The sequence below is a fragment of the Hypanus sabinus genome, chromosome 27 (genome assembly GCF_030144855.1).
Source record: "Hypanus sabinus isolate sHypSab1 chromosome 27, sHypSab1.hap1, whole genome shotgun sequence".
In the NCBI taxonomy this organism is placed as follows: domain Eukaryota; kingdom Metazoa; phylum Chordata; class Chondrichthyes; order Myliobatiformes; family Dasyatidae; genus Hypanus; species Hypanus sabinus.
Genome location: NC_082732.1, coordinates 8,250,046 through 8,267,675, shown reverse-complemented (window position 1 = coordinate 8,267,675; position 17,630 = coordinate 8,250,046). Strand labels below are relative to the sequence as shown.

Below are 17,630 nucleotides of genomic sequence, written 5' to 3'. Positions count from 1 at the left end.
CCTTACCCTGCAGATATACCTGTGTAGTGATCACCCTCTGAGATGGCACGCACAGGTGATGCACTTCCTCCACTGGGAGCACTGCCTGCAGGATGCCTGGGGCTTCCAGCGGACAGCACTAGCCTTGCACTCTGAGGGAACTGCTTTGCTTTTAACTAGAGCTGTTGAGGATTTGAGGTCTAGTCCCATCTGAACAGGGTGCCCCTGTACTGGTGGGGGATGGTGCTCTATCTGTGAGGGGGACTGCTACCCATGTCAAGGGAAGTGGAGGGGTTCCGGCTGCACCTCCACCTGATGGGCTGGAAGTGTTTGTCGGACCCAGGCCTCCAAGCACCCAACGTGTCCTTCGGTGACGCTCTTGTACAGGTTGCCCTTGCATACCTTTCACTTAATTGCCTTTGTTTGCCAACCAGACTCACCTTGATGCCCTGTTTTACCAACTGCCAGCGGAGGAGGTCCCCAGTGGAAAGCTCTTCCCTGTGCATTGGGGACCTGCGATGGAAGGTGTTGCATAGAGCAGTACAGTTGGCGCTCCTTATCCGCGGGGGTTTGGTTCCGGGACCCCCCGTGGATGCCAAAAAACGCGGATGCTTATAGAAAATGGCGTAGTATTTGCATGTAACCTATGCATATCCTCCTGTATACTTTAAATCATCTCTAGGTTACTTCTAATTCCTAATACAATGTAAATGCCTTGTAAATAGATGTTATACTGTATTGTTTAGGGAATAATGACAAGAAAAAAAAGTCTGTCCATGTTCAGTACAGACACAACCATCGTAGCTCTTCTGGGAACACTGATGCTGCCTCGGCATCAGCCGATCCCGATTCTCCCGTGATCTTTAAGTTCTTGAGGCTGTAGCACTTTATGTAGCTAACCAGCCATCCCTTAATAGCCTTAAACTCCTTCCTCTCGCTCACAACACAAGTAGTGAACGAACGAGACGCACAATGCACAACTTTCAGGTTTTCCCGATCCGCGGTTGGTTGAATCCATGCATAAGTAGGGCCGACTGTACAGTGCAGCGGGTTTTTAAGCAGGTTCACTGACACTCTGTCCACCTATCCATTCTGTGACATCAGTGTACCACCCATATGCGGAGTGTGAGGTTGCAGCCCCTACTTGAGTTTCTGAAGTGGCTGCTGCTCATATTGTGGTTGCGCTTCAGCCCCGTGCTCCTTTTTTTGCACCCAGTATGGAAGGGGGTGGGTGGTGAGCAAGATCTATTGGTGGGCTTGCTCCTAGGTCTGTCAAAAATGTTCATTCATGGGTAAAGGTGGCAGACAGTTAAGGGCTCTGCCAGGGCCGACTGCCTGCCCCTCTTCGGAGGATACATTCGTGCCCAGCTGTCCTTGGAGAGGGAGCATGCATTCACAATGGGTACAGTGGGGAGTTTCCTGGAGTGGTGTCTCTCCCGCACCCCACCCCCCCGCCCAGGAAATTGACTGTTTTATAGACAACAACACACACAAAATGGTGGTGGAACACAGCGGGCCAGGCAGCATCTATAGGGAGAAGCACTGACGACGTTTCAGGCCGAGACCCTTCATCAGGACCCTCTATAGAACCCCGGATGAGAAACCCTCCTGCAGACAGTGGTCTGGGTTTATGTACAGTTGCCTGTGTCAAGAGGACATTGGCAGATGAATGGGAGGAGGGGCTTGAAGTATCTTTGTCTTGTTGGTGTCTAGGCTGATACAAATTGGTTCACTAGGTTTATTCCCTTCAGAGCAGCTCAGATTCAAATGCATTGCTGTTATTCGGACAGCTCAGTCAGTTCCATATATAGAAATACAAACAAAGTATTTTGGTTTATTTGAATAGTGAAATAGGCATGAGGTTGTTAATTTATAGATTCTTTCACTTTTTTGACTACATAAGCTGTAGAAAGGAAGGTTAGAAGTTACAAAAACTGTGCAAATACTGGTCATAAAAATTAATTTGAAGGGAATTCTTGCCCCACCTCTTTCCCATATATTTAGATTCCAATTGTGTCTCCCCTGATCCAACCGCAGTTTCCTCCGGTTATAGATCTGTTTCCCAAGAAACCAAGAATGTGGTGGTGAGCTTGTCTCTGTGTTGACATCAAACTGGGAAGAGCATATGTAAATAGACCAGGTAGGAAGGAAGTGGATCTCAGAGCATGTGATGATTTTGATCTATAGGCTTAATTATATGCCATTAAGCTATTTTTTCAAATGTGTACCTAATTATATTCTTGTACAGATGTTGGCAATTTGAGAAATAGAGGAATAGGGATTATCTAGTGAAGTTATTTAAGTGTTTATGCACACACAGCTATATATGTCTCATCTCAAGAAATAACTAAAGTATATCATGAAGAAAATAGACTACTAATAAAATAACAACTGGTTTCACCACCTAGTATTACTTTTTAGGAAATTAAAACTAGTTTTAAGAACTGCGTTTTATTGTTACATATGGCTTCTTCATGAACATACTAAATAGACACTTCTTTAATTGGAACTTTCAGAATATTAGTTTTCTGATGCAAGTTTGATTCAGCAAATAGAAGAAATGGAGTAGCATTTGGTCAGTTCAATCCCCACCAAAAACAACAATAACAACTTGCATTTATAGAGCATCTTTAAAAGAGTAAATACCTTGCCTAGTTCAAACTTGATGAACTAATTGACACAAAAGACTAAAATAACTTCTCATAAAACACGACTGAAACAGTTGTCAGTTGATGTGTACATGTGAGTTTGGGTTGCAGGAGAGGCAGAACAAAGTATTTCATGTTGTTGATGTATACTATTGGGGAAAAAAGACTAAGATAATTTTGAATCTTTTTTAAAAAAAACTTTGGAGCAGCATAGATATTTTCCTGATTGTGAAATAAATTCTTGTGTTTTTTGTGTCCTTTTATTCTACTGAAGACTACAGTGTCATTAGTGTAGTCATATTTGAAAATATATACACTTAATTTCCAAAATATGTTGTGGGTTCTTCTACTTTTCATCATTATATTAAGACTCTTTGGATTTTTGACTGTCTATGAGTAATTATTAGAGGGACAAAGAATTGTTTGGAAAGATAGCCAAAATTCTGCATAGAAAAATCCTTCAATAAACAGTTACTGTTAACTTTCTCATTACTGAAGTCACAGACACGTTGTTGCCTTTAGGGTCTGAAGTTTTGTGGGCGAATCTTCATTTCAACGTACTTAAGTGAGTAACTTGAACCATGCCAGCCGTACCATGTAATGCCATCAGAGTGGTAGGTGTGCTGCCCTTGACGATAGTAGACTCCATTCAGATTGGAATCTGTGCAACAGTTGTACCAATAGCCACCTGCAGTTAAAAGAATTCCAAACTATTAAGTATATTGTGAAAGTTCTGAATTGTTAATGTATTTCAATTACATTTAAAATTGATATGAGAATAAGATTTCATTCTTGTTCCCATTTCACGTATTGCCTGCATATTTTGTACACTTTTTGTTTTACCTTGTGTAATTAAATAGGTATCAATACAGCATTTGAAATTGGCACAAATTAGTCCAGTGCAAGATGACATCTTGTTTCTTTAGTTTAATGATTGGCACATACCTTTACGGAATTGTACACAGTTGTCCACACATTTGTCATTGTCTTTGTCCTTTGTGCTGAAAGCTGTGTTGTTGTGGTACCTGAGAGAGTCCCGGCCAGCTGTCCCATTATACTTTCCAATAATTAATTTATAGCTGTTTACTTCATTGCTTATTGAAAAGTAGCTGTATTCTGCATAACGAGTCTGTCCTTCCCAATCCTGCAATGATATGAAATATTTGTAGCTATATGGGCTGATACCAGCACACTATAGAACATTATTGATTATATATGCATGCACTTACAGTAGGTATTTAATTCTTTTAGAGAAAACATTTAAATTATAAATTCTTTTTTTACAAGTTGAATTTTCATGTGTAATATTTGGTCATAATCTGGAGAAAATATATAACGTAATATTCTAAAGTGTTACCTCCATGTCAATCCTGAGGACACTTGGCTGTCTGGTTAATCGAAAAATATGTTCATTTCCCAACCAGAAGTCCCCACGGATGTTCCCAAATCCTTTTTTGTATTGCTTCCAGTCACGATTAAAAGAACTGAGACCAGACTTGCGACGTTGTATAACAGTCCAGCCACCACCATCTGTGTCCATGTCGCAGTACACCTACAGCAGGATTTGAGTAGAAATAGGCAGCATACATCAATGAATGTGAAGATGAAGGTTTTCACTAATTTAAGAAACTGAGCACATTCAGCAGCTTGGGCTGGCCCACGAACATGATTTTGATACCACATGGAGAATTTTGATTTGGTTGTGTGTTGGGTACCATTATATTGAATGCATTATGTATGTGTATTAGAAATACAGTTTTGTTTTAATAACTTTCAGGATCTATATCACAATTTTTAAGTTCTGTCTGAACATATTTTCATCTTTATGTATTTTTTTAATCTGGAAATTCAACAGGTCAAGCAAAAACAAAAGATACAGATTAAAAGATCATGATGGCGAGATAGTGTCAAGTCAGGATAATTATGCTTTGGTCTGTGAGGCTATGCGCAACTCCAGTGCCATATTTAAATTTGCAGAAGACACCATCATTGATCAAATCAAATGTGATGATGAATTAGCATACAGAAGGGAGACTGAAACTCTGGCTGAGTGGTGCCACAACAACAACCTCTCACTCAATGTCACCAAGACCAAGGAGCTGATTATTGACTTAAGGAGGAAACTAGAGGTCCTTGAGCCAATTCGCATCAGGTTAGAGGTGGAGAGGGTCAACAATTTTAAATTCTTTGGTGTTATCATTTCAGAGAATCTGTCTTGGGCCTAGTACGTGTCATTATGAAGGAAGCAGAGCAGCTCCTCTCCTTCCTTAGAGGTTTGCAAAGATACGGCATGACATCTTAAACTTAGACAAACTTCTATAGATGTGTGGTGGAGAGCACACTGACTGGTTATATTACGGCCTGGTATGGAAACACCTTGAATAGAAAATCATACAAATGTAATGGATATGGCCCAGTCCATCACAGGTAAATTCCTCCCCACCATTGAGCTCATCTTCCTGGAGCACTATCACAGGAAAGCAGCGTTCCATCATCAAGGACTCCCACCATTCAACCAGGCTGTGCTTTCTTCTGGCTGGTGTCACTAGGAAGTTCAAGAGCCTCGGGAGCCACGCCACGTTTATTTATTATTATTATTTATTTTTCTTTTGTATTTGCACAGTTGTCTTTTGCATTTTGGTTGTTTGTCCTGTCGGATGCGGTCTTTCATTGATACTATTATGTTTCTTGGATTTACTGTGTATTCCCACAAGTAAATGGATCTCCGGGTTGTATATGGTGACATATATGTACGTTGATAATAAATTTATTTTGAACTTTGACTTTAATGATAAGACAAGACAATGTTTCATTTGTAAACACCACCTAAAACGTTAACTTATCATTCTCTGAGGCTTATTGATTACCTCCAACTTTTGGTGCTTGTTTTTGCTGACAATAAGTTTGTTTCATAGTTTCCTACAATTATAAATCAATTCAATAAGTTTAAAACACACAAAATCTGGAGGAACCTATCAATGGTCTCTACTTAAAATGTGGACTCTTTATTCCCCTTCATAGATGCTGCCTGATCTGTTGAGGTCCTCCAGCATTTTATGTGTGCTGCTCTGGATAGCCAGAATCTGCAGAATCTCTTGTGTTTTAAAGTAGCCATGGTAATTTTTAACTACAGTGCTTAATTTTGGAAAAAGCATCAGAGTGTACAAAAAAATCATTACTGAAGAGCAGGCAGCTTTTGCCAGCACTGCTTGTCTCCTGCTGCACTGGTAATTGAATTTTAACCTCAGGTCCCGGGGTGAAATGGTTAAAAGGTAAAATACATAAAACCTCTGGAAAAACTTGGCTCTGTTTAAAAACGGTATTGTAAAATGAGGTAATGCTTTACTATTAATTGACCATTTGCAGGAATCTGAGAAGAAAACTGATAAATAATAAATGTCCTGGTCGTTGGAGACAATATGACTACAGTAATAAACATGTCCAAAAGACAATAAAGAAAAGTAAAATAAATTGATTTTGAAAAGCATCACCTCTAGTTCAGGAGTTCCCAGGAACTCATCTGCAGGCAGTTTATACACACCAGATATACGATAATTTTTTTGGTATAATGTACTGCAGTCATACAAGGCATCTGTAAACAGAAGATTAAGGATTACATTAGTGCTTCAGAGCTGTTGAGTTTTAAATTTAAACAATTTGAACTTGCAATTACATTGAATGGAGTGGCAAATTTTGGTAATGTTTCTAACTTTGTTCCTGTACAAATGGTCTTTTTCTATGTTATAGTATTGAAAGAAATCTGTTTATCTATGATGCCCACTCAAGCTAGAAGTCTTGTTATGTTCTATTCTCTAATGCTGTCGATGAAGCTGGACGAAATAAAGCTATAGGAAAACAATTTGAGAAATATGCTGACTTTTAAATCTTCAATTTATTTATGAGCTGGGGAATCAATATACTTTAGAAAATGTAGTATATACATTCATTGGCCACTTTATTGGCTACTTGATTATGTTCTTAGTCTTCTGCTGCAGCAGCCTATCCACTTCAGGATTCGTTGAGTTGTGCTTACAGAGATGCTCTTCTGCACACCATTGTCGCAATGCGTGGCTATTTGAATTACTGCCGCCTGCTTGACAACTTGAACCAATCTGGCCACTTTCCTCTGACCTCTTTCATTAACAAGGCATTTTTGCCCACAAAATTGCTGCTCACTGGATTTTTTGGGGGCGTTTTTTTGCACCATTCTCTGTAATCTCTAGAGAATGTTGTGCGTGAAAATCTCAGGAAACCAGCAATTTCTGAGATACTCAAACCATTCTGTGTGGTACCAACGTGGTCAAAGTCACTTAGATCCCATTTCTTCCCCATTGTCATGTTTGGTCTGAACGACAACTGACCCTCTTGGCCACGTCTTCATGCTTTCATGCATGGAGTTGTTGCCACATGATTGCCTGATTGGATATTTGTATTAACGAGCAGGTGAACCTAATAAAGTGGCCTCTGAGTGTATTTGTCAGCCACTTTGTAATTTTCGTATTTAGCCCATGGACATTTATTAAAAATCTTCCCTTTAATTTATTTCTTAATTAAGGAATCATTCACTGAAATGAAGGATTGGGAACCCGTTGGGAGACTGTCTTTTACACACAGGTCCAGGAAAGCCATTACATTTAACAGCATTTCTAACTGGATAATAGGAAAGATTCTCTGCAATGAACGAAGTTGGGAAGGGAGGGGAGGGGTAACCACTTAAACACCTGTGCACTTCCATTTGCTAACAATAGTCATTGGGTGAATAACTTAAGTTTCATTTTGCATTTTATTTACTGCATCCTTACAAGGAGATTGAGAAGCTTATGACTTTTTATCATGCAAGAAATTGGCTTTCCCTGGGAAGTTCAAGCTTTACTGTAATTGCTGCTGTATGAATTTTTACATAATGTAGCATTCTTTAGGAATCCAGCCTCTTCTGGGGGAGCTATGCACATCTTTATGTTGTATTACCATCTAAAATTTATTTCCAGTAAGTTCATTTATTATCCCGAAATTAGAGCCTTTGGCATTCACCAAATTATGATACTCATTCTTCCTGTTTTATTCTTTGTTTAATTCACTTTTCTGTCCATACTCATCAGAATCTACTTTCAATAGAATGTAACAGAAGGCTGCAATTGGCCATTTTTTATTGTGCTCAGGGCGTCAAATTAATTAGTTAATCTTTAGAAGTGAAGCAGCCCTGGCTAGTATCAGATATCTGCTGCAGTCGTTCTGCAAAAAAGTGTCAAGGTTAGTGTTGTCCCAACTGATATTACTTGTGTACCCTTTTAATGATGCCAGTTTTATGTCTGTTTGTAAATGGCATTAACTGAATTGGGAGCAATAAGGGTGTATTACATACTTTAAATGTAATGTTAAGAAAATAGTGTAGTGCTCTCTCTTGGCCATAGCAAGTGATGAGTATTTTTTAATGGACATCTGAATTTTAGATCCTGAGAAGTAATCAAAGAATCTGACCTTGCATTAGAATTGTTTTCATGTCAAATTATCAGCCTGAAATTTCAACTTTGTTTCTCTCTTTGTATTGCCTGTACTGTTAAGATTGTCAAGTGTTAACGTCAGTTTTCCAGTGCCTGTAGTTCTCTGCTTCCTGATTCCTTACTTTCATTTTGGGTGTAATTTGGAATGAGCCTAGGGACCTGTCAACTGGATGTGATAATTGGGTGGCAAATGAATTGTGCTTTTTGTGGGAGCTTGTGTGTACATTAACGGCATTCTTCTGTCTGCTCTGTGTCTATGACGTATAGTGTGTACACTTTTGAGGCATGTAGAAGTACAGTATTTATGTGAAGTTTATACCTTTTCATGCAGTTTTTCCTTTGGTCTTAGGAGGATATCTAAAGAACTTGATCATTTGAATCCTGCAGCTGGGTTTTTATAGAAGCAGGGTTCAGTACAGCAGAGTTATTTAACAAAAGTTAATTTTGTCTCTGTAAACAATGTACAAGTGTCCAGCAGTTGGGTTTTTATAGGGGCAGGCTTCAGCAGAGCATTGCTAGTTGGCAACAGCTAATTTTGTCTCAATGAGAACAATGTACAAGCACAAGAGCTGTGAACAACTGTCATAGTTAATGTTCTTCTGGACCATTAAAATTTTTTCTGTAGTCAGATTTATTGTATATTTTGTGAAACTGGTAAACTGAATTCCAAATTCATATTGGTGTAGTATACTAAGGTCTAATTGTGATGTATTATTTCTGGATTAATTATGTATTAATACTGAAAGATAAGTCTTATTTTCTGTACCATACTGTGCCAAAGTCTTTGGCACATATATGTAACTAGGGTGTCAAAAGCTTGGCATAGTATTGTATGTTATGTCTTTCCAGTCACCTGATAACACTATGGAGCTGATACAAAGCCAAGTATTCTTATTTCTGTTTCCTGACCACCTTCCTATTTTATTCCATCACTTAGGCAAAACATACAGTACTGTGCCAAAGTGTTAGGCATTCCAGATATATGTATGTGTATGTGTGTGTATATATATGACTTTTGCACAGTACTGTATGTTTTGCCTAAGTGATGGCAGGTCAGTGCTGGATTAGACACACAATTCTGTAGCACAATGTTGTTCAAGTGCTTTCATCATTAAAAAAATTGGCTAAGTAATTTTAATAATAAAATCAAATTACAAACTGGTATTGTGGAAATAACTGGAAGAGATGATTCAATTTTATCAATTGGTTGCTTTTGACATGCAATCATTCATGTATAGAAACACAGCAGATAATTTGTGTAAAGTAACGAGCAACAAACAGCAGTCAGATTCATATTGGATGAGAGGAAGTGTTGGCCAAGATGTTGATCAAACACTTTTGCTTTGGGGTGACTATCACAAATGCAGCATCAATTTGACACTTCATGTTGATGATGTTCTGGGCAATATAGCAGTTGCTAGCACAGAATTGTCTTGTCAATGTAGTGTGGTAGCTGGATGATGATTTTTGGCTAAGTGGAATACTAACATTGATCCAAGCCAATACTTTTACACCACTGACATTGAGTTGGTGCAGATAAGTGAATGAGTCTTCATCCCTGGCAGAACTCTAAGTGTAAACAACCCAGCTCTTACATTATCCCTCCACTGAGTATTTAAGGAAATTAGGATCTAAATATGTATTGTTACGTTAAGGATATTACTTTCAAGGAACTAAATATGCAGGAATTATTCACTACAGAATGCAACGTATTAGTAGAAGTTGAATTCTGTTGTTTATTGTAAAAGAGAGAAGGTAATGAATTGCATTTTTTTTCCAAAAAAGACACAAATCATAAAAATATGAGATTTCCTCTTAGATATCCAGGTTCCTCCTGATGGCTGTTCACATGGGATAAAATGTAAAGCAGGAGCCTTTCGTACATTATTTAAGTCCTCAGTCACATTCTGAAAATAATCTGCTTTGACAGCTAGTGAGAATATATGACCCCAGAAATTTCTTGAATGATTAGATCAGCTGTCTGAAAGAATTCCATCCAACACTGGGCTAGAACTCTTGTCTTCTGTTATTTGCACTACTTGTCTTCAGTAGAACCAAGCTTCAGAAGTGAAGTAAAATATTCACATGGTACTTTAAAGTGCATTTCACGTGTTCAACAGTGGGCAGCTTTCTATCTCCAAAGGCATAGATTGTACCATTCCTGAACTCTGACTGAAAGGTACTAATGTCAAATACATCTAATGGCGTTAAGCCAGTAATCCATCGTCACTAGCCTGCCCGCTGCAATTCTGAGTTGTATTAAACCTGTAGTGTTGTGCTTCAAGGCTGGAACACAAGCACTTCTGTTACTACATAGTTTCAAAATCCTCAGAAATTTGCTGGTTGACAATATTTCATCAAATGTTTTTGAACTTACTTTTCTCTTTCAAAGTTTTTCAAGTGAGCGAAAAGAAGAACAATCCTTATACCCTCATATCCCTGGTACAATCCTAGTTCGTATTCATGGTAATATTGTTAAGCACACAGGGTCAAGGCCTGCAGTCTAAATTTAGATTTAGATTTCATCCATGATAGAAATTTCTTTTGGAGTTTATTAAGAATCTTGCAAGGCACTGTTAAGTCTTATAAAAGGTAAATAAATATATAATTATATATCCACCCATCCTTTTAATTGAAGTTGCTTAAAACAATTAATCAGAATAACATAAATGACTTCAGCATTTAAGTCTATATTATGACAGAAAATTGATTGTTTTGGATGTGTGTTTCTGGTTATATTAGTGCATATGGTCTGGTGCTCAAAGGCACATTGAACTCTAATCATGGTCTAGCACAGTTACTTTGAGCTATTTCACCTCTGTACAGTTGCAGTTAAGTATATTGCCCATAATCAATTCCCTTGAAGAAGTTACTTTGTCTGCCTACTCATGAAAGTTGACAATACGTAAATTCATCCACAGTACAGATTCTCCACTCCATTTAGAAGCTAAATTGAATCAGATAATTTCAAGGAATACATTAATGTAACTCTATTAACTTAGAGGGTTTGGTAAATGTATCTGGGGTGAGGACTGCAGTGTTTTGGAGAAGGGTGATTGTAGTTTTCATTTCAATAAAAATTCCTGATTGTTTTCTTTTTACATTAACTTTGCTGCAAATTTTTGAATTACTTATGATTTTGAGCAGGGTTTAGATCAAGAAAATTGAAAATTCCCAGTCAATCTTATACGATTGGACTTGGCTAATTGGACATGTGGTTTTCATTTGTTGCGTTTTCTTAATGATCAGTTTAAGTGTCTTGGAATATTTTACTATAGGTTAATGTCAATCTAAGTTGTTCACGTTTGACCAGTAAGACTGGTTACTAATTGTTTCACCATTTAAAATGTCGTGATTGGCTTTCTGTAAATCTAGTGAAACAATCCATGTGTTTTAAGTAACATTTCCTTTCCAGATGTTCCCCCCCCCCTTACCTGCCGATGTCTGTGTAACTGTTTGAGCAGCCTGAAGCTGAATAATGTCGATCCGGTTGTTCACTTCGGAGTATTTCCCTTCAGCTTCTGTAATGCGGGATTCAATCTGACGACAGCTATTCTCCACTTCCATCATCTGCATGACAACATTTATCCAATCCGTCTCCTGTTTCCTACTTAGTTCGGCCAGAAGGCCTGTCAGATTCGCCACCTGAATCTTCACTTCTTTCAGCTCATCGCAGCAGGTGACGAGCTTGGAAAGGTTTGCCCCTCCTGCAGCCCCCCTTCTCCGGGGTGCTTTCTGAACCCGGCTGGTGCATAGGGGAAAGTTGGAGAGCAGAAAAATTAATGAGAAGAACCAAAGGAACATTTTGTCTGGCACTTTTTGAGATTAAACTACCGTTTATCTTTGGGGAGCAAAACACTTGCCACTGTTTGATGACTTTAGCCAAAACTTTACAGCATAGTATCAAATGCACCGATGCTCTGTTCAGCTGCTTGATCAGAGTGCTTTAAAGGGCAGGCTTGTAGGACTTCTAAAAATGTTGCTCTTGTCCACGTTTCATTCAGTGAGCGTAAATTTGCTTGAATTATCAGAGTTCTCCTGTAGTGTCCTCTTCAGAAAATGTTTTCAGTCTTGAGACAATCTAAAGGCTGCATCTTAAATATCTAATATATGTGCTCCTCCTACTCATTGCGTGCGTGATAGGCTCCGCCTCATCCATCAGTTAACTTAAAGTGCTGACAGGAATGTGAGCTGGAGGAACTGTCTTTTGTTTGAGTTTTGGCAAGGGAAAGCCTCCCAGCACTGTTGATTTTTCTGATATCAGATTACTAGGGCTGGGAGAGGGAGGTTAAAAACCCCCAAACTATGCATAGTTTTACTTATTTGCTGTTAATGTGTGGTGAGTTAAGATATTAATCACAATATTTGGGACAGTTCCAAAACTGTATGCAGTAGCATAATAATTACAAATTTAATTGGGCTTCAGTGATATTTTAACTATAAAAGCTAATATACAGAAAACATTTCTTCTAAACTTAGTACCAACATACAACCAAATAATTTTTTCAGGATGTGGGTATTGCTGGAGAGGCGAACATTTAATGGCCAGACTTCAGAAAATAGTGTACTTAATTAGTGAATACTGATAGTATTCCAGATACAATGGCCTGGGGAGAGAGTAGATGTTTCCAGTAGTAGGAGGGTCTTGAAACTGAGAGTACAGCTTCCAAATAAAAGGGACATCCCTTTAGAATTAGATAAGAAATTTCTTCAGCCGGGGGTAATAAATCTGTTTAATTTGTTTCCACAGAGCACTGTGGAAGCCGTTTTAATGGGTTTATTTAAGACAGAGATGATAGGTTCTTGATTTGTAAGGGGGTTAAGGAGTTTACTGGAAAAAGGCACGAGAATGGAGCTGAGAAATCGAAAAATTAGCAGGATTATGGTGGAGTGGGCTCAATAGGCTAAATGGCCTAATTCTGCTCCTCTTATCTTATGGAACTATTTTATTACAGCTCACCTGGAGAAAGTGCGCTCACAAAGCTCTGCAGGTTGGAGCCCCAGGGTTTAGATTTGCCTATGAAGAAGGAACAGAAATGTGCTTCCAAATCAGGAAAACATCCGACTCAGAATGGGAATGTAGCGATTACGGCACACCAATGTATTTTGTCCTTGGCCTCCTTGGTAGTTGAGATCATAGATCTCCACTATGTCCTTACCTTCTTCCACCTATCATCTTCCAGGCAGCACTTTCCCTCCAACTCCAGTACTGCCTTTTGCCCACCTGGCTCCATCTTCTCATTTTCTCTGCCATCACTTGGTTCCACTTATCGCCTGCCAGCCCCTGACTCACCTCTCCATATCCCCTCTGCAATCTCAGTTGGATACATTGCTCTTGACCTAAAACATTTACCACCTTGCCTTTATTATAATATTTCTTTACCACCACAGATGCTACCTGACACCTGAGTTGTTCCACTGGTTTGTTTTATTTTGGCTTTGAATCTATTAACTCTATTTAAATTCTTTTCCTGTTTTTTTTATGAGAATTAAACCACCGAGGCTCTCAAGGGCAACAGTAACTGCAGATGCTGGAATCTGTAGCAGAAAGCTGAATCAATTCAGCATGTCAAGCTGCACGTGTAAAGGCAAATGGATGGTCTGTATCAGGGATAGCCTGGATAATTTTCCACAATGCTGGTATTGTACCTGTGCTGGACCAGCTTCTCCAGAGAGTACATTTTGTTGATACTAAAGCTGCAATATTTTCTGCTCCCATAATTCATGCACTCAGCTATTCCTGGATTGCCTGATTTCTGGCTCTGGTGTGGGTTAGCTTCCAGCTGAGCATGGTTGCAAATGCCTTTAGAACTCATGTTGTGCACTGACATTGTGGAGTGTGGCAAAGATATTAAAATTTCCTCCCATTTTTCATTTAGTTTAATATAATTGTACACCACTAGTGGTGTCAGGTCTGCAGAATTTGATCTGATCTATTGGATTACCCAGCTCTATTTATTGCCTGTGTCCAGCATGGTTGTATCCCTGTTTTGCAACTTCACACTTCATTCTGAGGCATGTGTGATGTTGCATCCTTTTGCACACTTCATTGAACCAGAGACCCTTCTCTGGTTTGATTGTCATGGTGAAGTGCAGGATACATCAGGCTAAGAGTTTGTAGATGGTGGTGGTGTACATTTTTTTTCTGCTGCTGCTAATGAAGATGATGGTCAAGGATGCCCAGCTTTGAGCTGTCAGAGCTACTCTGAGATTTATCACTGGTATATGATTTGCTGAAACTGGTTCCTTAAGCCATTTTCTGTACAAGTGGTGCCTTCTCTTTCTTTTCTATACAAATATGCAAACATTTTGAAATACATTGTGCAACTGCTTTAGTTTAAGTGATTTGTCAAGGATTGTAGATTTGTGGATAGCTCAGAGCTGAGCAATTTCCTTGTACTTTAACAGTTGAAGTGGCATTGATGTTGAGAGCAAACTATTAAGTATATTTGGAGCCAGTTCGTCTTGGCTAAGTTATAGCACTATTATATTCTTTCTCCCTTATCTTAAAACAAAATGTTTAGCAGAAAACACTTAAAGTAATGTTGAACTTAGCACAATTAAAGGTTGTGGGGAACTAAAGTGTTTGCACTTGGTGCTATAATGTGGTCACAAATTGGATAATCATGTCAGGTTCTAATTCTAAAGGTCACAGAAAAATTGGATGAGTTCAATGAACAGCTGTCAACAGCACCATCAGTGCAAACATGAGGAAATCTGCAGATGCTGGAAATTCAAGCAACACACACAAAATGCTGGTGGAACACAGCAGGCCAGGCAGCATCTATAGGAGAAACACTGTTGACATTTCGGGCCGAGACCTTTCGTCAGGACTAACTGAAAGGAGAGATACTAAGAGAATTGAAAGGAGGAGGGGGAGGGGAAATGCGAAATGATAGGAGAAGACCGGAGGGGATGGGATGAAGCTAAGAACTGGAAAGATGATTGGCAAAAGTGATACAGAGCTGGAGAAGGGAAAGGATCATGGGACAGGAGGCCTAGGGAGAAAGAAAGGGGGGAGGGGAGCACCAGAGGGAGATGGAGAACAGGCAGAGTGATGGGCACAAAGAGAGAGGAAAAAAAGGGGAGAAAAACACTAAATATATCAGGAATGGGGTAAGAAGGGGAGGAGGGGCATTAACGGAAGTTAGAGAAGTCATTGTTCAGGCCATCAGGTTGGAGGTTACTATAAGGTGTTGTTCCTCCAACCTGAGTATGGCTTCATCTTGACAGTAGAGGAGGCCATGGGTAGACATATCAGAATGGAAATGAGATGAATTAAAATGTGTGGCCACTGGGAGATCCTGCTTTCTCTGGCTGACAGAGCGTAGATGTTCAGTGAAACGGTCTCCCAGTCTGCGTCGGGTCTCACCAATATATAAAAGGCCACACTGGGAGCACCGGACACAGTATACCACACCAGCCAACTCACAGGTGAAGTGTCGCCTCACCTGGGAGGACTGTCTGGGCCCTGAATGTTGCTGAGGGAGGAGGTGTAAGGCCAGCTGTAGCACTTGTTCTGCTTTTAAGGATAAGTGCCAGGAGGGAGATCGGTGGGAAGGGATGGGGTGACGAGTGGACAAGGGAGTCGCATAGGGAGCGATCCCTGCGGAAAGCAGAAAGGCGGGGGAGGGAACGATGTGCTTGGTAGTGGGATCCTGTTGGAGGTGGCAGAAGTTACGGAGAATTATACATTGGACCTGGAGGCTGGTGGGGTGGTAGGTGAGGACAAGGGGAACCCTATCCCAAGTGGGGTGGCGGGCAGATGGGGTGAGGGCAGATGTGCGGGAAATGGGAGAGATGCGTTTGAGAGCAGAGTTGATGGTGGAAGAAGGGAAGCCCCTTTGTTTAAAAAAGGAAGACATCTCCTTCATCCTGGAATGAAAAGCCTCATCCTAAGAGCAGATACGGTGGAGACTGAGGAATTGTGAGAAGGGGATAGCATTTTTGCAAGAGACAGGGTGGGAAGAGGAATAGTCCAGGTAGCTGTGGGTGTCTGTAGGCTTATAGTAGATATCAGTAGATAAGCCGTCTCCAGAGATGGAGACAGAAAGATCAAGAAAGGGGAGTGATGTGTCAGAAATGGACCAGGTAAATTTGAGGGCAGGGTGAAAGTTGGAGGCAAAGTTAATGAAGTCGACGAGCTCAGCATGCATGCAGGAGGCAGCGCCAATGTAGTCGTCGATGTAGCGAAGGAAAAGAGGGTGACGGATACCTGTATAGGCTTGGAACATGGATTGTTCATCATCATCAGTGCAGTTGTCTTTTGACCACTTTATTCCTTTTTGGGACTGGTTTATGCACACAGTTGAAATTGATTGACATTGGTTGCTCACAAGGCCCCTCCATCTCTTCACATACTGTAGTTAAATTGAACTGTCAGATCAGAAGATCCTCAATTGCTCCAGCTTTTGTTGATATGTTAAACCTTGAGCGGCTAGTTTCAATCCCTCTCAGCTGAAGAGTTGGTAGCATTAAATTGGCCTCAAAAGGACTGGAACTGTGTAGTCAAAGCAGATTCACTGATGGCAAGCAAATGGTGCCAACTGCTTATTGCACTCATCTAAATACCCTCTGGGTTACAGAAATGGATAAACAATTCAATCTGTTGCACTATTTGATACTAGCAAGTTGTGTCTTTGCCTTTCTCTGGCTCTGTGGTGCTGATAATTACATTTCTATGCAGTGAAATAACAAATAATATCTCACTTCTTTCTCCTACTTCTTCCATGGGTTTCAGTCCAACCCTTGGTTGCACAATAATTTTGTAGCAGTAGTAATAATCATACAATTCCAATGCTCTAGAGAAAATAGTGCTAAGAATAAAGCCATGCGGCTTGCAAAATGTATGATTATTATACACAGTAATGTAAAAAGTGCACTATTTTTCTGTAGCAGCAATATTATCTGTGGCCAAGGACAGATTAGTGATGGGTGCTGCAACCATTTTGACAGAAGGAAGAATACATTCATTAAACCTGTTGGTTTTAAGTTAGCCTGTACCCCATCTGCATTAATCATCAGCTGTTACTAATTTCATTGCCGCCAAAGCGATACAAATATCATTCGTTAATTCATATTGCATTTCTACTTCAGTGTGCTGTAATGGTGTCATCAGGCAATACAACACAGAAAAGGGCCCTCCACGCTGACCTCATTGTCCAGTAACTCTTGCAGCATTTTATGCTTCTTCCATACATGTAGATTTCTAAAAATGAAAATACAAGCTAATGTGCTGCCATTCAGACTCTTCCAACATTTATCAGCAGAATGGAGAAACAATACTCTTCAATCTTAGACTAACTGCATCAAGTTAAAATAAATTTGCTCTTGGTGTATAATCTATAGATGTGCTGCCAGTTCTGTGCACTTCTAAGTAAAAAAGAATTAGGCTATCAGCATTATCATTTACAATTGTACCAAATGGTGTGCAATTTTGTAAAACTTTTTTTTTGTGTGGATTACCTTTATCATTAGTAACCATTTCAAATAACTTTAATTT

General features: G+C 39.6%; 2 protein-coding genes across 5 annotated transcripts in view; one reads left to right on the top strand and one right to left on the bottom strand.

The window, feature by feature from the left end:
* The window catches only part of mtor (mechanistic target of rapamycin kinase), a 342,240-nt gene that overhangs the window by 180,478 nt on the left and 144,132 nt on the right, over positions 1 to 17,630 (top strand). The gene's annotated exons all lie outside the window — the stretch shown is intronic.
* On the bottom strand, positions 1,839 to 12,189 carry LOC132381923 (angiopoietin-related protein 7-like). Its single transcript, XM_059951636.1, has 5 exons — positions 11,563 to 12,189; positions 6,119 to 6,219; positions 3,985 to 4,179; positions 3,573 to 3,771; positions 1,839 to 3,315 (listed from the first exon to the last, which is right to left on the bottom strand). The coding sequence occupies exons 1-5, from the start codon at positions 11,930 to 11,932 to the stop codon at positions 3,146 to 3,148; spliced, it is 1,035 nt and encodes a 344-aa protein (XP_059807619.1). The 5' UTR covers positions 11,933 to 12,189; the 3' UTR covers positions 1,839 to 3,145.